This window comes from Emydura macquarii, unplaced genomic scaffold (assembly GCF_026122565.2).
Source record: "Emydura macquarii macquarii isolate MOO-44397 ecotype Brisbane River unplaced genomic scaffold, CSIRO-AGI_Emac_v2 contig_306, whole genome shotgun sequence".
Classification (NCBI taxonomy): Eukaryota; Metazoa; Chordata; order Testudines; family Chelidae; genus Emydura; species Emydura macquarii.
In genome coordinates, this window is record NW_027130443.1 from 4,029,562 (window position 1) to 4,051,881 (window position 22,320).

The following is a 22,320-nucleotide window of genomic DNA, read 5'->3' on the forward strand; positions in this document are numbered from 1 at the left end:
TCAGCTCCTCACAGACACAGGACCCAGCTGTACTAATGAGACTGCAGGACTGGGGGCCTTATTATATATTTATTATACCAGTGCAATTAACTAAATCATGCTGTTTGACCCCATAATGCAAGATGCTATTTTAAGAGCGGAAACTGCAGTTAGTCTTCAAGAGATTTAGGCAGATGTGAACATTTAGGCCCCTGCTCGCAACTTTGCAGGATTTAGGGCCTAAGGGGAAAAAACCTCTCACGGATTTCACTCGTTCCTCTAGATTTACATTGCTGCGAGTGAAGGATTGGGAGATGCTGCTGAAGCAGCAAAACCAAAGCTGCCACTTTTTAGATTCCGGCCCCAGGGCCCAAGCATAATGTTTTCGGGCCCAGTACAAACTTGTAACACGGGCCCCCTCCCACACACAAAGCACAATCCCTCGGCCCAGACAGACAATCTTATGAGCCAGGAAAAAAGTTTGAATTCTGAAATGACTGTTACGTATTCTACATTTCTGAAAAATGCCCCCTCACCCCCTTTGCTATTTTTGTTTAACACAACACCCAGCCTGAGAGCCCTACAAGTTTGCTGACTATTTTGTAACTTTTTGGTCATTATAAAGGGATTATATCCTGTCAGTGTCTTGATTTTTTTATTGCTTGAGACTGCTCTAACACTACTTCTGATTGGCTCCAGCAAATCTCACAAGATGTGGACATTAGATACAGGGAAATAAGTTTCTATAAATATCCTCAGGCATGATCTACAATTTAGCCTGGATTTTTAACTCATGGTAATGAGGGTTGCAGCCTGGATAGGGCCTCCGGGCCCCAGTAAAGTGTACCCCTTTCCACCCCATGTGGGGTTCCTGCCCAGCCCTAGGATCCTGCAGGACTGGAGGCATTTGGAAGAGACTGTATCCTCTGAACTACATTCCCCCACCACCTCTGCGGCTCCAAGTGCCAGGGAAGGAGCAGTGCAGTTCTAGGGCCTGGCGCCGTGTCCAAACCAAAACTACATCCCCCAGCAGGCTCTTGGGCCCGCACACGCTCAGTGGAGGAGAAGAGCAACAGGAAGATGGAAGGGGGGAGAGAGAGAGAGGCAGAAGCAATGTTCTGCTCAGGAGCAAGTGAAATTTAACTCATCAGCCACATCAAAGGCAGCTGCCTGCAAGAGGAAAGGGCCTGGCTGGGAGGAGATTCCAGCACACCAGGGGTTAACTAACCCCGTTTCCTGCCTGCATTACTGCCTCTGTGGGAGTTGGTGAAACTTTCTTGGAAGTAAGTTTTGCAGATGTGTGCATAGCTGCAGGGAGACTTGTAGCTAATCCGCGTCTTGCTTCTGGGTCATTTCATATAGTGAAAGGTGCCGTGACTGCCCCGGGGGGTCTGGGTCGGTCTTTCCTGGTCTTCAGCTGTGGGGAAAGAGTGATTCAAGGCAAGGTTGCTTGAAAAATAAGTTGGATGCAAAAGTTGGGGCTGGGGGAAAGGAGCCAAACAGAGAAGGTCTTGGCCCAGAATGGGGTGATCCCTTCTGTTTAGTAAATGGTGGCTCTGCTGCTGGCTGTGGCTCGCTGGTCCTGCTGTGAAAGGCATCTACACAAAGTGGGTAACATTGCCTTGAACACTTACTAGCCTAGGCACAAGAGTTAGTGGCCCACCTTTTATTGCCCGGGTGGCTCTGATCCGGCAGTCGGAGCTGTATTGAAGTCAGTGCCCTGTTTCCCCTCCCCCAGCCCTGGCCTGTAATGGTCTGAGTGCAAGATCGGGGACTAACTACTTTGTTTTACTCACCAATCTAATGAAACCTCCTTGTCCCGGAGGAGTGTAATTTTGTACGTTTAAATTGTGGCTATGGGACCAGATACGGCTCTCCGTGATGCTGGTGTAAATCAGGAGTAGCTCCGTGGACGTCAGTGGATTCACTCCTGATTTACGCCTGTGTCACTGAACGTGGGAGGAGGCCTCCCTGTTTGTGTGCTAGAAGTTAACATGCAAGGTAAGCAGTGTGAGCGAGCAGGACGCGGCGTGGGGGGGCGATGACATTTCTACTCCCCCAGATCATCCACACTTCGATCGAGTGCAACCTTAAACCAGACAGAGAGAGGAAGCAGCCTTTGTAGGCACAGCAGTGGGAGGGGGTGCGTGGCCAGGCTGGGTCCCAGCATCCTCAGCACAGCTGCTGGGGGAGACACAGAGAGCAGCCCCTGATCTGTGTATGTTGACCTCTAGCCTTGTCCTGCTAGGATCTGAGGGGGCTTCCTAGCATTTCCGCTTACATCCGTCTTTGGCCTGTGGATCCTTGCCCTCCAGGGAAGGTGGCTGATTCTGGGTCCAGCAGAGATGAAGACAATAGCTCCTCAGAAGTAGGTTTTTTTTATGAGCATCCTGCACTAAGCCTGGGGCTGGATTCCCTGCAGTGGTATCAAGAGAGGGGGTGGAACCCCACTGCAGGCAAGGAAGCTGGACGGTGGAGATGTTTGGAGGGGGACTAAAACTAGAATTCTCAATGTGGTCCCAGGGCACCAGATCGGGAGTCAGGACTCCTGAGGTCTGTTCCTGGCTCTGCTGCTGACTCACTGCCTGACCTCGGCCAAGTCCCTGAGAGCAGAGTTGTCACAAGTGGCTACTAATTCTGGGTGCCCAACCGGAGAAAGCTGGAAGGGGGCTGACTTTCAGAAGTGCCGAGTGGGAACCTCTGAAACAACCAGGCCCTCAGCGTCTCAGCTTGCGCTCCCGGTGTCTGTGGCCACCTTTGCAAAATGTCAGCCTTAACAGCTCTGTGCCTCAGTTTCCCCATCTGTAAACTAGGGACGTTGAGATTGGTCAGCCTCTGAGGAGGGACGTGTGAGAATTTGCTCATTGACGATCAGAGTGTGCAGTGTATCCGGGAGACTGATGTGACTTTGCAGATTTGCCCAGCGAAGTCTGTGCGCCAGCAGGCACCTTGCTGTCATTGATTTCAGTACCTCACTGCCGCAGAGGACCTGAGCCTGCGGCCCGTGGCGTGTGAGACTCCACACTGCTGCTCCTTTCGGCTCCCATGCCTGTTTCGATGACAGGACAGTTTTAGCCGATGCCTTGGTTCACCCAGCCCTCCCCCATCTCTGCTGCTTCTTTCCATCCAGAAGATACGGGGCTGGATCCTCTGCGGGTGTGAATCAGGGTGGCTCTGGTCAGGATCTGATCTAGGAATCTGTCTCTGCTCTTGTTTCAGCCCTGCCCATCTCTAACCTCGAACGCCTCTTTCCGTCTGTTCTCAGTGTAGGGAGAGTTTCCTCTTCCCTGCATGGGCAGGAGCGACCACGACGGACAACAGCATGGACATCCAAAGCGACGCAAGTCTTGCAGGGGAGCGCCTGGAGCCTCCAGCCATGGACCTGGAGGAAGGGGCCTCGCCAAAGGCCTCTGAACAAAGCCTGCACAGCCTGCAGCAGCCCGGGTCCCCCTTCCGTGCCCTGTGCGCCGACCTTAACTCCTCTGCCGCTGCCGCCGAGCTGTCCCTCAGTGCAGCCACCGAGGAGCCGACTGTCCCCGAAAGCGTGGGGAGCATGTTGAGGGGCCTGCAGACCCCCAGCTCGTCAGCCGCTGTGGACTCAGACCTCCAGGCGGCTGGGGAAGCACGTGGTGACGCCGCAGCACCTGGGGGCGATGGCGACTGGGAAGGGAATCCCGAGGGGGCCCGCTGGGCGGCGGGTTGTCTCAGGGCCCCGGCCAGCACCGAGCAGAGTGAGCTGGTTTGCATGGACCTGGATGAGGAGCTAGAGGCCGAGCCCCCCCAGGGAAGGGAGGATTGGGCCGAGAGCCTGGAGGAGGCCGACCAGGCTGAGATCCAGGGCCTCCTCGCCCAGCTCCAGACCCTCAGCCCCAGCTTCTGCGACCACTCGCCTGCCGCGGAGGACGACCCACTGCTGGCGTCAGACTGCGGCGCAGGCCCCTTTGGGGGAGACGCGGCACCTCCACACAAACGGGCCTTGGGCCACTGCCGGGGCCTGCCGGGCGAGTGCCGCCCCTGCCTGCTGCACATCGCCACGGGGAGAGGCCTGGCGATGCCGCCCTGCCACGCTCAGCGCCCCGCCCGCTCCCGGAGGAGCCGGGAGAGCCACGGCCTGCTCTTCGCCGAGGCTGACCGGGCGGACTTGCTGAGCCTCCTGTGCCACGAGGGGGGGCTCCCAGCGGAGGCCAGTGAAGAGACCCCCCTGGCCAGGTCAGACGTCCTGGCCGGGACCGACGGGGGGGTCCTGCCGTGCCAAGAGTGCCCGGAGGCTGTGCAGGTGGAGGAGCTGGGCAGCTCACAGACAGAAGGTTCCTGCCGGTGGTATCGGAGACGGGGAGCCCGTGAGGAAGACTCTGCCTGCGTGTCCCCGGGCAGTCGGGACAGCTCCCCAGAGTCCCCGTGGGTGGCCATGTCCCCAGCTCCCGGCCAGGGCCCAGAGCGGCTCCCCGACGGGAGCACAGCTGTGAGTGCGTGGCGTGCTGCAGGGAGGGCCTGGCTGGGGGTCTGCTGGCCCAGGGCACCCAGGGGGGGGGGCCGGGTGAAGATGGGCTCTGGGCCACCTAGCCAGGGGGTTTGCATAGCCCGGGGGTGCTGAGATCGGGTGGGGCTCTGAGGGACGTCCGGATGGCAGGCCGGGAGCCGAGCGCTCTAACAGATCCCCATGATGACAGCCACACGGGGCGGTTGGGGGTCAGCCCCCGGCGCAAGGGTCGTTGCTGGCCGCCCCCGGGCCGGGCGGGGAAGGGGAGCAGGATGCAGACAGCGGCTGCCCTGGCTCCCTGACGTGTGTGGGGTGCGGGGGAGGCGTTCCCGAGGGCGGCCGCAGAAGCCCAGAGCCCTGGTAGGGGCAGGTCTGGACCCTCGCAGGGCCCGGGGATGTGGTTTGCTCTCCGCTTGGTGCACGGGAGACTGGCACGTCCGACCCCTTCGCGCTGAGACAGGACTGTCGCCAGAGTGTCTGGCGTGGGGAGAGTGGCTCTGGGGTGCCCAGGTCTGGAGGCAGGCAGCAGGCATCCCGGGCGCTAACACTCACTGCTCTGACAATCGCTTTGCAGGTTAAAGAATCCCTGGCGTCCTATCCGGTCTTCAAAGAGGGTGAGCGACTCGTCCGCTTGTAACCGTGCTAGAACCCAGGCGTCCTGCCTCCCCGCCCCTGCTCTGACCACCAGCCTATGGGCCGTGGTGCGGGTGGCAGCCTCTGCCGGGTGCTGTGTCCTTAGTGCAGGGCAGGGCAGGCTAGCCCGGGAGGGGAGGGGGGGTATTTACAAAAAGGGGCACGTGTCTATCACTGCCCTGGCTCAGGGGAGGAAGGCTTTCAGGCTGCCAAGTCCTGTGAGCAAGGCCAGCTTGAGGACACTGGTTCGAATCCTGCTCTAGTCATGAATGATCATTTGTGGCCTGTGTGAAATGAGTTTGGGGGGTCTCAGTCCGGTCCCCATGCTGTGTAAACCTTCTCACAGCTGTGTGTGACGGGTCCCCCAGGGCAGCTGCAGCAGAGGGATCAAGGAGGCTGAGCTCCCTTCTTGCCCGTGGAGGGGGTCGCTCCGGCTCAGGTGTGTTGGTGGGGGTCCGGGGGCGCTTGCCCAGCCACTGTCGGTGCCGTCAGCCTCGGGGGCTGTCAGCGTGGTGCCTCCCAACAGCACGTGCACGATGAGGAGATGCCATAGGGGCCTGGCATTCCCAGCCCCAAGGAAGGGGGCAGCAGGTGATGCTGGACATAGGCTGGGGCTGGATCCATCTCCCCTGCAGCTGCCCCTGGGGGGCTGGGCCCCTCGGAACGGGGCAGCACCGATGGGTGCTGAAAGGTGGGGTGTGATGGACAGCTGCCTTGGGAGGCATATGAAAACCATGGCTGGCCCCGGTTCTGGTGCCACATGCCGCTCCTCCGGCCCAGCCACCTGCCAGCCCTTGCTGTGCCCCGGCCCTGCTGCCCAGGCCTGGCCAGTCGCTGTGCCTGTGTGAAGGTGGGGGTGCTGATCCCAGCTCCCCAGAGGCAGAGGCTGCCGCCCATGCAGAGAGGCACTCGTTGTCCTTTTTCCCCCGGGGGGGTCAGGTCCGTGGAGCAGGGGGCACCGTGCCTGATCTCACTTATGCTGGGGGGATGGGAAGCAGCAGCATGGCTGGGGCTGATCTTGCTTATGCTGGGGAGGGATGGGAAGCAGGGATGCCGGGGCTCCAGGGTTGCTCTGGCTTTTAATAGGGGGAGCGAGAGAGGAATCAGGCACTGCCGAGGCCTGGGATAACCTGGGCCCCAGGATAAAAGTGCACTGAGAGAGACCAGGCCTGCCTTGCAGATAGCAGCAGCTGGGCCTGGCTCCAGCCCGGTGTCTCTGGCCTTGGGGGAGTTGTGAGGGGCTCTGCCTTTGCTGACGCCTCCCATGGGCTTCTCAGTGCCAGGCCCCTGCGAGCCGGAGGATCTCCTGGACGGAGTGATCTTCGGAGCGAAGTATCTGGGCTCCACACAGCTGGTCTCGGAGAGGAACCCCCCCACCAGTGTCCGCATGGCGCAGGCCCAGGAGGCCATGGACCGGATAAAGGTGGGTGAGGGCGCCGGGTGCGCTGGGCGGTCGTCTGTCCGTGCGAGCCGGTCCCATCGGTGTGGCGCTGCAGCCTGCGTCTTTTCGGTAGCATCCAGCCCCGTGGGCAAAGGCTGCTGAGATGAGCCCCTGGCTGGCGTTAGTCAGGGTGCCCCCATTGATGCAGCCACGGGAGGAGTCCTCTCCCATGCACAGAACACAGCATGCACCCGCCTCTGCTCTCTGCCCTCCCCGCTCTGGGCCTCTGTTGCAGGCAGGCACCGGGGCTAACTGGGCTGGCCTGGTGTGGCGGTTCCTAGCAGCAGATGCGACAGCGAGTGGAGGGGAGAGCAGGCCCCGAAAGCTCGATCCTCGTCCGTTCCCTCGGCTGCTGTGGGCCGGGTGCAGCTGGTGCCTGCGTTCGCATCACGTTCTCACCCACCCCTGCCATTGCCGTCAGCAGCTGGGCTTTGATAGGGGGTGAAAAAATAGGGTTCCCCCTGTCGCCCAGGCCGCGCTCCAGAAGAGGGTGCTGCTGACGTCCCCCTGCGTTTGTAGCTCTGTTTACGCTCCGACCTGTAGGCTGCCGGGAGTGGGCGTGAAGAGCAGTGAAAGCCGCTCGCTCCTGGGTCTGTCTGCAGCTGGGCGCAGCTGGAAGGCGTGAGGCTGGGTGGAAGGCTGTGTGGGGATCGGTGGAGGGGGTAGGCTTGAACAGGGTTCCAGTAGTGGGATGCAGAGAGGGGAGGAAGCAGTGGTCAAAACATAGGCCAGGGAGTCAGGAGACCTGAGTTCAATCCCACCTCTTCCACTGGGCGACACTAGGCAAGGTCTGGCCTCTGTGCCTCAGTTTCCCCACCTGTAAAAAGAGGCTGATCCATTCCTCCTGTGCAGGCTGTCTGTAAAGTCCTCACTGCGGGGCGCTCTGGACAGGAGTTGTTCGGAGATGAGGTAGAGGGAGGCAGGGCAAACCCAATCCGTTAACGTTAGCTGCTGTTAGCAGCTCCAGCGCTGGTGTTCCAATGGGCTCTGAATTCTAGTAACCCACCACCCATCTCCCTCCCCTCCTCTCCAAACGCCCCAGACTGCGTGTTCATGGAGACCCACTGCTCTTTGAGGGGAAACCAAGGCACAGAGTGGGCAGTGACTCACCCCTGGTCACACAGAGAATCAAGGTAGAGCTAGGAATAGAATCCAGGAATCCCAAGACCCTTGTTTTGACCCTCTGCCCTGGGGCAACTGGTGACCACTCACAGAGTTGCTTTGCCCTTATTGTGCTGCAGGCGCCGGACGGGGAATCCCAGCCCATGACTGAGGTGGATCTGTTTGTCTCCACGCAGAGGATCAAGGTCCTGACTGCTGACTCACAGGTGTGTAGGAACTGGGCCGTCATTACAGAGGATGGGTCACCTCTGCCAGGAACACTGGGCTTGTTCCTGTTAGAATTCTCCCCCCCCCAATGGGGATGTCCCCTTCTCTGCACCCTGCTCCTGCCAAGCCAGATCAGGGCACTTGGCCCATGCAGGAAACGGGCTGGGTGTGAATCCATGCCAATTACACTGAAACGTGATTGCACGTGGGGCAGGCATCCTTGGGTTGTGACCCTACCCTGAGAAAGGGGCCTTTCCTCCTGGAAGATCCTACAGATGGCATCAGTGGCAATCACACAGCCACTGCCAAAATGCAGCCACCTCTGGGGTGGACCCAGCAGCCGTTAAAAGTTTACATGTAAAGGGAAAACCAATTGTCTTTGTGCGTCCCTTAGGCCTGCTCTAGGTTCAGAGCTGCACTGGTGCAGAGCCCTGTGCTCATGCTACTAATTTAATCTAAACCTGGTTTATATGGATTGATTAGAGAGCTAAATTACATCGACGTAAGACAGGTGTAAATCTCATCACGAGTGTCTCCCTCGGCTGCATCAGGAGCTGCAGCAGTGTAACGGGATGGATGGAGAAGCCGATCAGGATTCGTTTTCTCCTTTCTAACCCGTGGGCACGTGCAGTTAAATCTTGTCTCTGCTGGCTTTGCTGGGGGTCTTGCAGGACCCAGAGGAGTGGATTGGGAGCTCCTGATTGAAAGAGTGTCCAACCTTTAACTCAGATGGGTGTTCTCCCCACTGTTTGTCTGGCATTTGAGTGAAATAACCACCAATGCCACCGCGTTTTCAACAGTCCGCATAAGAACCCTGCCTCCTCTTAATTAATCAGCTTCCCTTGTTTGGAGCCTGTGCGCCCATAATCCTGCTGGAACTCCAGCTGTCCACAGAGACCAGCAGGGTAGGTGAACCCTGAATTTCTCATCCCCTCCCCACCCCCCAGGAGGCTATGATGGACCATCCGCTCCAGACCATCTCGTATATCGCGGACATCGGGAACATCATTGTGCTGATGGCGCGCAGGAAGCTGCCCCGGCGGGCAGACGCCTCGGGGGAGAAGCGACTCTATAAGATGATCTGCCACGTCTTCCATTCCGCTGACGTGAGTCTGGCCCCGGTGGGGCGGGACAGGAGGCAGGGCACCGCGCGGGGCCTGGGGCGGAGCTTCAGACAGGCTTCAAGCCTGGAGCTCCGGATTCCAATCCTACCCAAGGTCCGGTAGATGTCACGAGCTGGAGGTTCTCAGCTTGAGGCGTTTCAGCAGCATCTCGCCCTACCACGGTGCTGGGCCTTGTACCTGTGCGTGGGGGCTGGGGGAGCTCATTCACCCCATCTCAAACTGTCCTGGGTCCCAAACGGGCTCGGGTCCAGCTCAGAGACAGTAAAAATTGCCACCTGAGGGTGGGTTGTCCTCTGTAATGTAGAGAAGGCTGGGCCTGGTGGGAAAGGTGAGAGGCGTGGGGGTGTCTGTGCTGTAGAGAGAGCCCTGGCCAGGTGGGGGGTCTCTGTGCCAGCCAGGGGATGGGGAAGGGGAGGGGAGAGGCACAGGGGTATCTGTGCCATAGAGGGGGCTGGAGGTGTCTGCGTCCCCCCCAAAAATACATCCCAGGTTCTCTGCAGCTACAGTAGCCCCTGGACAGGCCGTCGGGCTGGCAGAGGGGTTGGCTTTGGTCCTCTGGCGCTGTGAAGGGTGTTAGGTGGTGGGTGCGAGGGAGCCCCGTCCCTGGTGCCGGCCCCACAGGCACTCAGGGCCTGGCGCCCACCTGCCCGGGGTAACCTCCGGGCACCTCCTCCTGCAGGCTCAGCTGCTCGCCCGGGCCATCGGGCAGGCCTTCAGCGTGGCTTACCAGCAGTTCCTGCAGGCCAGCGGCATCGACCCCAGCCAGCACATCAGCGCCCCGGAGAGCCAGGAGCTGCACAACGGCGACCTGGCCCACTTCTCCAAGCAGGAGAACTGCAAGGACGTAAGAGCCGCCGGCGGGGGCGGGGATGGGGGTGGGACGGGTTCCCTTGCACCGAGCGCCTCCTGCTGGTGTCTGCGGCAGCCTCCTGTGCTGCGAACGGCCAGCGCTGTGTTGGGGGAGCTCGGCCTGGGGGGGCTCCCCTGAGGCCAGCGCCCTCGTCCCGCTCCCTGCAACATCTCCGGTAGGGCGGGGCAGGTGACTGGCGTCGCTGTGGTTCCGCCTCGCCCCCAGTGCCAGCGCCCATCTGCTGCCTGGGCCCGGAGGAGCCGCGAGCCACCCCGTCCTCTTGCTGCCTGCCGTAGCCCGAGCTCCCGGCCGCGTGGGCCGTTCTCCTCGCCGGCCTGCTAGCCCTGAGGCTTCCCGTGGGCCCGCTGGGCTGACCGGGCCGCCCGCGCTGCCCTGCCCGCAGGTCTGCATCCGCAAGCAGAAGGGGGAGATCCTGGGCGTCGCCGTGGTGGAGTCGGGCTGGGGCTCCATCCTGCCCACCGTGGTCATTGCCAACCTCATGCACGGGGGCCCTGCGGAGAAGTGCGGGGAGCTGAGCATCGGGGACCGGCTCATGTCCGTCAACGGGACCAGCTTGGTGGGGCTGCCCCTCAGCATGTGCCAGAGCATCATCCGGGTGAGGAGGGGACGGGGTGGTGGGGCGTGCTGGGGGGGGTGACAGTGGGGTGGGGCAGGGGGGACAGTGGAGAGGGGGCAATGGGAGGTGGGAGGGACCCAGGCCCGGTTCCTGGGTTCCTCAATCAGCAATGGCAGCCCCCTTTCCATCAGAGATGCTCAGCTCTTTGTGCTCAGCGTTGAGGGACCCTCCAGACTAGCCCAGCCAGCAGGGAACCCAGGAGTCCTGGCTCCCAGTGTCCTGCGGGAGGAGTGACTCCGTTGTGTGACACCGGGGGAGGGGAAGTACTTCAAGGATCAGCCCTGGCTCTGGTGTTAGGGAAAAGGATCCCTGCATGGAGAACGGGCAAGCCCAGCAATGCCCAGTGTGGGGAGCACACCTGTACTGGGGCCCGGGTGCGGGGAGGAGAGGGCAGCATGGCCTAGAAGTTAGAGCAGAGCAAGTTGGACTCAGAGTCCTGGGTTCTTTTCCCTGACATTCCGTGTGACTGTGGACAAGACTGTGCCTCAGTTTCCCCGCCTGTAAAAGGGGTGTGGTAATTCGACCCCCCCTGCATCAGGCACGCTAAGCTCAGTGGCCGTGTTCAGTTCTGCCCTCCCTTCCCCCGGCGTGGCCCCAGGCGATGTCATGGGCCCCGTGGGTGTAAAGCTGCCCCTGTCTCCCTGGCGGCTCCACTGTGGGCCCCTGCCCCCTGCGGCGCTAACAAGCCTCTCCCACCCGCCCGCCCCTGGCAGGACCTGAAACCGCAGACCGAGGTGACGCTGAACATCGTGCACTGCCCGCCCGTCACCACGGCGATCATCCACCGGCCCGACTCCAAGTACCCGCTGGGCTTCTGCGTGGAGGACGGCGTTGTGAGTCGCGGGCGCCAGAGGGGCAGGACCTGGGGTGCGGGGGGCTGCAGGGGGGAGGGCCAGGGGCCGTCTGGCCAGCACAGACTCAGCCCCTGGGCCGAGAGCTCAGACCCTTCCGCTCCAGGCTCACTGGCCTGCACCGCTTCAGCTGAGGGAGATGCTCCCGCCCCCGAGGAGCGCTAGGGCCCGTGGCCCCCGTGGCTCTAGTCCCAGGAGAGTGAGGGGATCTCTGCTCCCAGCGGGCAGCAACGGGGCTGGTTCGATGCAGGGTGTCGGGAGTGGGGGGTGAGTCCCACCGCGCCGCACCCAGCACCCCACAGACTGTCTCCCTTCGCCCTCCCCCCATGGCAGCTGCCAGGGTGACCTCCCCATGCCAGGACCCTGGGCCCAGCTTCTCCCATTGCTCTGACCCAGCTCCGTAACTCTGCTGACCCGGCCCTGCTGCCTCCAGGGGCCAATCCTGCAGGGGGCTGAGCGCCAGCTCCCCTGGCAGCGACGGATGCTGAGCCTGCAGGCTGGACCCGGGTGCAGGGGACCCCGGAGCAGAGCGAGCAGTAGGGGCGCTGGGGCTGGTGTGACCTGGCAGGCGAGCGCCTTGGGTGGGGAGGGGTGGGTGAGATTTGCTCTGCTTGCCGAGACGGCGAAGGATGGGGCGCTGGGGGAGGCGGGGGCTGAGCTGCTCTCACCAGCCGCCCCCCCCGGCCCCGCTGTTCAGATCTGCAGCCTGATCCGAGGGGGCATCGCGGAGCGAGGCGGCATCCGCGTGGGTCATCGCATCATCGAGATCAACGGGCAGAGCGTGGTGGCCACGGCGCACGAGAAGATCATCCAGATCCTCACGCAGGCCGTCAGCGAGGTGAGCGGGCCGGGCCGAGGCCAGGGAGCCCAGTGGGGCTGTGCAGGCCCCCTGCCCTGTTGGGGGGAGTGGGGCTGACATGGGGCAGACAGCCCCTGAACCTTCTGTCCCATTTATTTTGGGGAGGGGGTGCTGACATGGGACTGCCTCTCCCTGCCCCCAGTCCTGCTTTGCATGCAGTGCCTGCTGCTGGGGAGAGGATCAGCAGCCTGACACCTCTTGCACCTGCTACACTGCAGGGGACGGACGCTCGGAGCGAAGCCTACCTCCCAGCCCCACTGCCCCTTTCTTAGGGAGGGACGCAGCTCCCGCTTCCCCCCTCCCGACCCCCCGCAGGTCGGCGCAGCTCCCTAGGGAACTGCAGGTGCTGTAGGAAATGGTGGCTCGGGATTCCCCCTCCCTCCAGGCTCCTGGTGGTGCCAAGCCGGTCTCGGAGGAGAGGGCTCGCTCTCCAACGCTACCCGCCAAAGGGGGCTTTGGGGCTGCACTAGGGTCCGTTGAGATCCGTTGCCTGGAGTGGCCCATGATGGCTATTTACCCTAGACCATCCCTGACCCCAGGGGCAGGCAGGTGGCAGCTCAGGCTCCATGGGACCTACCAGTGCAGAGGGTTAACATGGATTCGTGTTGGGAGCCCCAGCCCGCCGGCCTGGGTGCGTTCAGGATTCTGCTGAGAATTGTTGGTCTTTTCTATCCGGCCCTCGAGTTCGCCCCTTGGCCTGGGCAAGAAACTCCACGTGCTGCCCTAACCTGCTTTATGCAAGGGTAGCTGTGCCCAGTGAAAACCAGGGGCTCAGCTCCACCCCAGAGGTGGCTGCATTTCAGCAGAGGGAGAAATAACTCCTGCCATGTGCAGCCAGTACGTAGACACACAAAGTGCTTTAGTGTCTCTCGCATGGGATCCACGCGTCATCAGGAAAGCGTTGCCCTGGGTCCTTCTCCCAGGGCAGGTGCTGGGGAGCTGCAGCGGGGCTCCTGCACCCACGTGGGAGTGTCTGACTGGCCTTCTCCCAGCTGATTCATTCTCTTGCTAGGTCCACATCAAGACCATGCCGGCCTCCACGTACCGGCTACTGACTGGCCAGGAGCAGCCCAGCTTCCTCTGAAGGACGGAGTTTGCATTTAAACGCCCGGCTGTCAATCTGCCCCCGCACCAGCTGTGGGACTCCGGCTGGCAGGAGCTGCCCGCAGGGCCAGAGCTGGGTAGGAAAGGACGAGCCGCGCCTCCCGTTCCCTCGGGGCCTCCCAGCCTCGTTCACCTCTCTCCTGCTGGGGGGCCAGATCCTGCCACTTCTTGTTTCACGCAGGGACACACTTGGGTCTTTTCTGGAGTTGCTTTGCCTGGCCTCACCACACGAGGGGGCTTTGCACCGGCCTTAGCTGTGTGTCTCACACTCAGACAGGGACCCAAATTCCTTGGTCTCCGCTTGCTCAGCCCTTCCGCTCTTCAGAGTCGCCTGCTCCGCACAACCCAGATCCCGTGCCTTACTGACGGAGCGGGCCCTGGAGAACGCAAGCTGCTTCCTTTGCTCCGCTGGCCCTGTGCCCGTGGCTGGCTGGGTCTATTCCTTGGGTCAGCCCAGGAGTTTTCAGGTTGTTCCGGAGTCGCCCCTGCCCGGGCTGTTGGGTGTGAAGGGATCTTGTGCTCGGTGCGTCGTGCTGGAGCCGTACCAGGGCAGCGGCCGATCCGCAACGGGTGCGCTCCCGGGGCCTTATTCTGCAGTGCCTCTGGCGGCATCGCTGTGCCAGGCAGCCCAGCTCTCGCGCGGGGGACGGGGTTTGCGTGGGCAGAGATGGAGGGTTGGCTGGGCTGCCAGCGCGACGGTGCGCCAGTGCCACGCCCTATGCCTCTCCTCACGGCCTGCAGTGGGAGATCCCGGCTGAGGCGCTGAGTCTGCCGGACAGCCGGCCGTGCCTCTGGCGGGGGGAGAGGGGAGGCAACTGGCCTGCACACTGGCCTAGCCACGGCTGCACCCTCCCTCCAGTCCTGTCAGCCTCAGAGGGCCCCTCAAACTGCCGCCCACACTCGGTGCCGCCCAGCTCAGGCCGACGGGAGGAGGCTGCCCAGAGGAACAAGGCCCCTCTTGGACCTGCTGTGATGTGAGGGGAAAGTGCCTCTGCTTTCCACTGCTGCCTTGTTAATGCCACTTCTCGCCCACGTCCCGGCCCTTGGGACCAGGGCGGGGCCTGCAGCCCCTGATGTGGGAGCTGGATTCATGTTTGCAAACCAGCCTCTGCTGCCTTCACAGCCCAGGCGGGGAGCCTCAAGGTAAAGGGAAGCTGCAGGAGCAACTTGAGCCTGCTCTGAGATGGGTCTAACGCCAGGGCCTGGCTTGTGCCCCCACCTCACCCCTGGGCGTGGGGGAATGGCTGGCGGGAGCACAGGAGAAAGGGGCCCCTTGCCCCAGGAAGGATCCCTCTGCCCTGGGCCAGCCGTTCCCGCACACAGGGTAGGCATGGCTGGGGCTGGCCCGCTCACCCCCCAGTTCATCACAGCGGTGGGCCCAGCCCAAGACACAAGGTGGGTGAGGCTGGATCAATGTCTGGCCGAGAGAAGCTGGGCCAGTCACAGCTCTGCTCACCCCCCTTGTCTCTCCTGTACTGAGGTAAAGCACCAGGAGTTCGGGGGCTGGGGTTTTAACCTGGAGCGGAGGCTGATGTAAGAATAAAGGCTGTTTAAGTGACGGGTCTCGGACTGACTGGGTGAGTTCAATGCCATCGCCTGGCCGTGGGAGGAGGGCGCTGCAGGCACGCGGGGCCCTGGGACCTGCTCCAGGGAGTGCCAGCTGAGACCCCCACTTCCTGCAGGGGCGGTGCAGGGAAGAGCCCAGCGCTGGGGAAGGCGAGCAGCTGTTCAGTGTGTCCCTTTACCCCTGCACACAGCTCGCCCTCACTCCAGCCTCGGGGAGGGATGCCTTGGACCTCCCAGAGTCGGGAGGTTTGGGGCCCAGTGGTCACCTGGCCCTTGGTCCCAAAGAGGCCACCAGCAGCCAGATGCCTAACGTGCGGTGTCTGTAACCTAGCCCCCGCCGCAGCCCCCATCTCCTCCACGTGTCACTTAAGCGGCTGTAAAACCCACGGGAGTGGCTGCGCCCCGTTCAGTTCCCTCCCACCGGCAGCTGCACCAAGCTGGGAAGTGAGGAGGCTGCTGGCTTGAGGCCTACGCTGGGCTTCCTGGCGAGAGGGTCCTGGGCCCAGGGTGGCAAATAGGTTCCACGCAGAGGGCCAAGCAGGAGACTGGGAGCCAGGTGGTTGGTGCTGCGGATGCTAGCTCCATGGCTAACACTAGGAGCCTTGCGGGAGAAGCTGGGGGCGACCGGCTCAGGGACGGACGCTGGGTTCAGTGAGCACCGTGTCCTGGCATTCGCCGTCTCAGGCCGGGCTTTTCGGACCATCCGTCTGTCCCGTATGTGCAGGACTGTGCGAGAACGGTGCCCCATCGCATGGCTCCAGGGCGGGAAAGGCTGCTGAGGAGAGCCGGCAGCCAGCACAGCAGAGAAGTGCCAACAGCCCAGTCTCGGCTCCCTTCAGCTGCCAGGCTGGGGCAGCTCAGGGGCTGGGCGCAGGGAGGCTGCTTCTCTCCTCTGCAGAGCACACTCAGCCTTGCTGCCCTGCGTTTCGTTGCCCTGGGCCAAATCCACCCCCTCTCCCTCCCCCGCCTCCTCGCCCCGTCCTGGGGAACACAGCAGCAGGGGTTAGTGAAAAGGATTCCTTTATTACAAAGGCAGGGCCGTACAAAGCTATTTACAGGGCTGCTCCGGTGCCCGTTGAATCAGCCTGAGCAGAGCGGCCCATCCCTGGGACGTTGTCGGGGCGGCGTCACCGCAGACAGCTTCGACGGATGAGAGCTGGGCTCTGGCTCCAGGGACTGGGAGGAGAGTTCAAATCCACGCAGTGTTCAGGGACGGACGGGCCCAGGAGAACAGTGCGGCCGGCTGCGGGCCCAGGAGAGCAGCTCAGGCTGGCAGCACGCTGCCCTGCGACTGGTGTTTAGGAAGATTAAGAACCACCAGCCCTACTCTGGAGAGAAGAGATCAGGCTGGGCTGCGGGTGGGTGCAGGAGGGAGCTGAGCCGAGTCGCTGCAGGTCGAGAAGGGATGAGGAGGTCCCTTTGCTGGCCCAGGGCGGGAAGGGGACAATGCAGCACGGCAGACGCTTTCCAGACGCCAGCTCGGAGGTGCAGAGCGACGAGTCCCGGACGCCGGTGTGGCTACAGGTCCGTAGCTGGGCCCCAGTCGTAGCCTTCATCCTGGTCAGAGTCGTAGGCCCTGGCCTGGGTGAACTTCTTCTTCAGAGCGTTGTGTTCGTATTCCCTGCGGGGCAGCAGGAGGTCGTGTCAGGCCGGGCTGGGGCATAGGGATGCCAGCCACAGAAGCCCCCGCCCGCCCCCCTCAGGCCAGGGGAAGGGTTCTTGCCAGCCCCCCGTTCGCCCTGCACTGCCTCAGCCTGCTCTCCCACTGCCTTGCGGGAGCAGCTTCGCGAGGACACGCTGCAGAGCCAGGCACCGCTGCCCTGTGGTGCGGCGTCCCCCTCAGAACCGGGGCAGGAGGATCCCGCCCCCCAGCCAGCCCTCCCCTCTTCCCAGGGCAGAGGGGCGCTTGGCTTTGGCTGACCCCGACTGCAGGGTCAGACAGGCTCAAGCCCCTCACTGCCCAGCCCAGGCCTCCAGCTGCCAGGGGCCCTGCCATGGGCGAGGGGTCCCCGGCTCATCTGCTCGGGGCTGACGCTCAAGCCAGAGGCCAAGCATGCAGCCGGGCTCAGGGTGACTGACGGGCCAAAACTGACCCTGGGTTAAATGTCAGACAGTCCCCTGAGCTGCGGGGAGACCACAGCACAGCTGCAGGGGGCGGGAGCCAGGAGCTGAAGGGTTAAAGGAATCCAGGGACTTCCATTAACCCCTTACCAGCTGGATTTCCCCCATCCAAGGCCCAGCCCCAGCCCCAGCCGCCTGGCAGAAAGGATGCTCTGCGCAGGTGATTCACCACCTTGACAGTCACCCACCCCCTCCCTACCGCCCACTGCTGGCGCAGGGCAGAGGCGGCTGCTGGTACCTGATGCTGCTGTAAGCCTGTCTCCGCTGGCCCTGGGGCTGCTGGTCTCCGTCCTATTGGAAAGACAATGTGGCCGTTAAAGGCTGCAGAGCCGAGTGCTCCTGAGGTCCCGTCACTGCCCTAGGGGGGCCTCCGCTGACAGAGTGGAGGGAGGAGAGGCACCACAGCCTGGCTGTCCTGCTTCCTGCCCCTGGGAGAGTGCCCCTGTCATGGGCCCCTCCGGGACAGAGCTGGGCCAGGCCCCCCTGTCCCCCCAACCCTGGGGTCTGAAGAGGAGTTCGCTGCCAAGACCGGCCCCAATGGTGGTGCTCTTCTGATGGGGTTAGCAACGCCCTCTGCGACCACGGCTGAGAGCCTGGCCCCCTTTCCCAAAAGCCACCAGCCAGGGCAGGGTCTGAGCCGGCTCACCCTGCCCCACAGCCCTGCTTACCCGCGGGAGGACGGGGGCCAGAGACACTGCCACGGGCTCGCTCAGGGGCTGGGGCTCGTCCGGCTCCACCGGCTCCGAGGAGCGGGCCAGGGCTGGCTGGTCATAGGTGTCCTCTAGCTCGTTGTCCGTGTAGGCCCCCCCTTCGCCGTCCGTCTCCTCGTAGTCGCTGTTGGCGCGGCTGTCGCAGGTAAGGTCCCCCATGCTGGCGGAGTGCTGCTGGCTCAGCAGGTCCAGGCTCTCCTCCGGGGAGATGTCCACCTGCGTGGAGAGGAGATGGGGGGTCACTGTGAACAACCGGGAAAGGGGCACCTACGGAGTCAGGGGCTGGCATTTCCCCTCGCAGATGGCACACTGGTCTCAGGCTCCCCCCGGCCCTGTATCTCAACTGCCTGGCAGAGAAGCAGGGTGCTAGGGGAATCCCTCAGTGTGGTTATAAGGCAGTCCCACCCCAACCCCTCCGATGCCCAGGGAGCTGCCCACCAGGCAGAATCCAATTCCAGCTCCCTGGGATAGCTGGATGGCAGTTCTACAGGCCAGCGGGCACCGGGCCATGCTGCCCGCTGCTGTCTCGGCCCAGGGGCTGCCACGGTTCAGTCCCCCCAGTCGGGGCAGGCAGGAGGGATCTGGTTGCCTGACAAATGCAGGCAGCACAGAGGAGCAAGACGGACTCTGTGGTACCTGCTCCTCCGCCGTCCAGATAGGCCGGGCCTGTTGGGTCCGGATGATCTCCTTGAGGCTCTGGTACCAGGCGTTGGTGCTCCCGCCGAGGCTGATGGTGGCCGTGAAGAGGTAGCTGTAGTTCTTCTTCATCTTGAGGGCCTGCGCGTAGAGGCGCCGGGAGCTCTTCTTGGACTCGGGGGCGAGCCACTGGCGCATGGCCTTGATGCCCTGCCGGCTGTCGGGCTCGCAGAACACCACCACCGGGTAGTACTGCACGTAGTTGAGCCGCTCCACCGCCGCAGGCGTGATGTCCAGCAGCGCGTGCTTGTCCTGCGGGCGGGAGAGGGTGGGTGGGACGCCGGGTGAGGAGCCAGGGGTCGGGAAGGGAAATCTACGACGTGGTGCCCCCCACCCCGGAACACCGGCCAGGAGGGGCGGATTCATCCACTGCCGTGAGTGCTGAACGGGGAGCCGCGGGAACACGGCTCTCTGGGCCCTTCCGTACCCGCTTAGCAGGGGGATCCCTCCTGGCTGGCCTCTCCCGACCCCATTTCCAGAGCAGCAGGCAGACACGGCCGGCCCTGCTGGGGCAGGAGCGGCGCTGGAAGTGGGTGACGCACAGGAGTCAGGGGACTGGGGCTTCGTCCTCGCTCTGCCGCTCACTGAGGCAAGACACCCGGCCCTCCTCCCCGTGGATGGGGTAACGCACATTTCCCAGGTGACCAGCATGGGCAGGGCTCTGAGGCCCTGGCTGGAAGTGGCTGGAGGTGGGCAGAGCATCCCTTGCAATCCCTGGCCCTGAGCGTCTCACCTTCTCAGCGATCTGTCGCACCGAGTCCAATTTGATGACCTTGGACGACCCCCCGTCGCGGGGCACGGTCTCTGGGGAAGAAGCACAAACACGGCACGGGAGAAGGTGAGAGGGTCTCCAAGCCAGACCCACTGATGGTCCCCGAGTATCCCTGGCCCAGCCGTGCTGCCGCTTCCAGATCTCCCCAGCCCCGCTGGCTGGGGTAGTGGGAAATGGCCTGTGACCATAACGGACTAGCACGGGGCAGAGGCGGGCACAGGACACTGCAGGGGAGTGCTGGGATGGGGGGCAGAGAGAAGGCTCCTGACCTGTCTAGATCAGGAGGAGGTCTGGGCAGATGGTGTTGCAAAGCAGCTGGAACATTGGGGGAGGTGGGGTGGAAAGGATGGACAGACGGATGGACAGACAGTGCACATGGAAATCTGGAGGCCCAGGATAAGGAAGCAGCTGGGATCAGGGCCACATCCATAAAAGGGGCCCTGGCCTGCGGGAGGCTCTCAGCCTTCGCCACGGCTGGGTGCCCAAGAGAGCGCCTCAGCAAGCCACGCAAGTCCCGCCGGCGCTGACCCAGAGCATCCCTCCTTCCCCTGGCCCCCTGTGGAAGCCCAGCCACCCCCACTGAACGTCCCAGGCCAGGGCCCGCTTCTGGCTGCGCTTACGGGCGATTTCGAACTGGTTAGGCAGCTCTGCGTTCAGCTTCTCCATGGCGATGTCAGAGATGGGCCCCAGGATCACGACCGGCCGCCTGAAGCTGGCTGCGGGGAGAGGAGAGGAGATGCTCAACCAGCCGGGGGCGGCGGGGAACGCGTGGTCCGATCCCAGCGCTGCCACTGAAACGCTGTAAGGCCCCTCCCCTGTGCCTTCTGTAACACGGTGGGGACATGCCCCCTGCCTCCCGCGGCTGGGACGCTGAGCTGGGTGTAGATGGGCCCAGGAGAAGGCGGCAACACACCAAGGGCTCTGCTGTGTCCAGCCCCTCAGCCTTAGCCACTGCAGAAGCGTCCCGGCCAGCCTGCTAGGCCAGGGACACGGCCCGGCGTGCTCCCCGCCACCGCCTGCGTGGAGCTCACACTACTACCGCTTCCACGGGATCCCGGCCCAGGCTCCCGCCTCACACAGCCAGAGCTGTCCTGGGGCAGGGACCCCGCCTGTGGCAGGTTGGTGGGGCCGACTTCAGAACCCCCGAGAGGCGAGCGACCAGCCCTCGGTTACCCAGGGGAGGGAGAATCGGCGGTCGAGGCCGAGGCAGGCAGATCAGATTGGCTTTCCTGGCCTTCACGAGGGGTGTTTGGCCGCTGGCTGGCAGATCCGAGGAAGATACCAACCCCCAGGCAGGGCCCCCTTCACGCCAGCAGAGAGCAGGCATGCAAAGCCACTGCCCATGCACGGGCAGGGTCTGGGCCAACACAGACAGGGAGTGCAGGGCTCCCCTCAGCACGGACAGGCCAACAGGAGCCATTCCTGCACCCACGGGGCTGGAGTCACCTCCTAGCAATCAGGGCTCTGACGCACAAGCTATGGGGCGGGGCCCCCTGCCAGTGCGGCCAGGGCTCCAGCCCACTTGTGCTAAAGAAGCAGGGCTCACTGTGCCCCTAGGAGAGAGCACAACACCCTCCCTTCCCCAGGCTGTGCAGCTCCAGGCACAGCCGGGGACGGAGGCTCAACGGTCACATTCCCCAAGAATCGCCACCTCCCCCCAGCACTGCTTCTCTGGGGCAGCCCAGGGCAGGCGGCTGAGCCCACCTTCCCTCAGCACCACCCTCTCGTAGGGCGGGTAGTGGCCCTGCTTGGTGAGAGCGGACAGGTCCTCGCGGCTCTTCCGCAGGTTCTTCTTGGCCCCCCGCAGGCCCCGCAGCTTCCAGAACTCGGCCCGGGCCCCGGAGGAGTTGGCGGCGGAGGTGGCCTTCAGGGTGGACTCCAAGCTGGCGATCTGCTCAGCCCTGCACCGAAGGGGAAGGCAGCGTCAGCAACCAGAGCCCCAAAGCTTCTCAGGGCGCCCCCGAACCTCTCGCCTTCCTCTCCCCGCTCCGGGACGGCCAAGCCACCCCACGCTCACGCACCGGCACGCATTTCCAGCACCTGGGTCCCCTCCAGGAGCCGATACCAACTCACTCATCCCTCAGTGCCGCCCTGTGCTGGTGAACGACGCTGTGCGAGGCTCAGTACCTTACACAGACCAGCCAGGAGCCGGGTGCCAGGGGCAGAGACAAGTTCTAAGCGGCAAAGCCCCCTGGTTCTCACTGCACGGGGCATTTCCTTGCAGGGCACGTGAGCTGGGTCACTGGCACGACCGGCTTCCACTTCCCTTCCTGAGTAACGGCCCAGACAGCGCTAAGGGGCAAGCCCTGCCCTCTAACCCCACGGGCATAGGAGGAGGATGCTGTGCATCAGGGTGCCCTGCAAACAGCCGCCACTGACTCCCAGGAAGAAATTGTCGTCCCCATTTCACAGATGGGTACACTGAGGCAAAGAGAAGGTCCACGACTTGGCCTCAGGACACATGTCCTCTCTGTGGCAGGCAGAGGCCAGATTCCCACAGTTACCACTGGGCCGCGCTTCCTCCCAGGAGGCTGTCCAAGGGACAGAGCCCCCTTTCTCCTCCCTCCATGGTCAGGTGGGAGGCCGGCCTGGGCGTGGAGCAGAGCAGCTCAGGATAGTATACATGGGGCTGGCTGGACTCTCGGTCCCTTAGCAGCCACCTGCCCAGGCACTGGCTGCAGGCAGAAACCCTGCTGCTCTGTCACTGCCTGTGGGCAGAATGCCGGATTGAGGACTGCCCGCCATGGGCATCAGACTCTCAGCTGGGCCCTGGGTCCCAGTTCCCCACCCTCAGGGCTCCCTCAATGAGCTGTTCAGCTGCAGGTGCCTGGGGCATTTATCACAATCCACCCTGAAGAATGTCCCCCCCCGCAGCTCCTTGCCCTTGGCTCAGTGCCGCCCCCCCCAGACTTGTACCAAGGGCCCCGACCTCCTGGCCTGCCCTACCTGCTCCTGTTGGGGATGATTCCCTTGTCCAGCTCCTGCAGGTCCCTCCCCATGCGCACGGCCAGCCAGCTGCCCAGCTTGCCCCGGTACATAGTGTCCAGGACGTGGAAGACCTCGCCCCGCGTGAAGCTCAGCCCAGAGGGGGCGTCTTTCTCGAAGTCGAAGTGCGTGCGGATGTGGAACGAGTCCCCCACGTTGGACTTGAGCATCTTCCTGTAGACT

General features: G+C 63.1%; 2 protein-coding genes across 7 annotated transcripts in view; one reads left to right on the forward strand and one right to left on the reverse strand.

Annotated features, from left to right (window-relative positions):
* Positions 1-1,075: 1,075 nt before the first annotated feature.
* APBA3 (amyloid beta precursor protein binding family A member 3) lies at positions 1,076-15,517 on the forward strand. Of its 4 annotated transcripts, none has more exons than XM_067557268.1 (11): positions 1,076-1,262; positions 3,199-4,441; positions 5,034-5,073; positions 6,370-6,515; positions 7,775-7,861; positions 8,810-8,968; positions 9,666-9,830; positions 10,240-10,452; positions 11,187-11,306; positions 12,022-12,162; positions 13,196-15,517. In XM_067557268.1, the coding sequence occupies exons 2-11, from the start codon at positions 3,302-3,304 to the stop codon at positions 13,265-13,267; spliced, it is 2,283 nt and encodes a 760-aa protein (XP_067413369.1). In that variant the 5' UTR covers positions 1,076-1,262; positions 3,199-3,301; the 3' UTR covers positions 13,268-15,517. The 4 variants fall into 4 exon arrangements, with proteins under 4 accessions (XP_067413369.1, XP_067413377.1, XP_067413396.1 ...); XM_067557276.1 differs by having other exon boundaries at positions 3,245-4,441; XM_067557295.1 differs by lacking the exon at positions 1,076-1,262 and adding an exon at positions 1,465-1,980 and having other exon boundaries at positions 3,245-4,441.
* Positions 15,518-15,856: 339 nt separating this feature from the next.
* Positions 15,857-22,320, reverse strand: part of TJP3 (tight junction protein 3) — a 40,007-nt gene continuing 33,543 nt past the window's right edge. For all 3 annotated transcript variants that reach the window (XM_067557256.1, XM_067557248.1, XM_067557260.1), the window contains exons 13-20: positions 22,099-22,318; positions 20,857-21,053; positions 19,773-19,868; positions 19,114-19,184; positions 18,321-18,632; positions 17,643-17,900; positions 17,213-17,265; positions 15,857-16,474 (exon numbers count right to left, since the gene is read on the reverse strand). In XM_067557256.1, the coding sequence (XP_067413357.1) occupies positions 16,372-16,474; positions 17,213-17,265; positions 17,643-17,900; positions 18,321-18,632; positions 19,114-19,184; positions 19,773-19,868; positions 20,857-21,053; positions 22,099-22,318 (1,310 nt within the window). In that variant the 3' untranslated portion in view covers positions 15,857-16,371. The remainder of the gene's footprint in view (positions 16,475-17,212; positions 17,266-17,642; positions 17,901-18,320; positions 18,633-19,113; positions 19,185-19,772; positions 19,869-20,856; positions 21,054-22,098; positions 22,319-22,320) is intronic.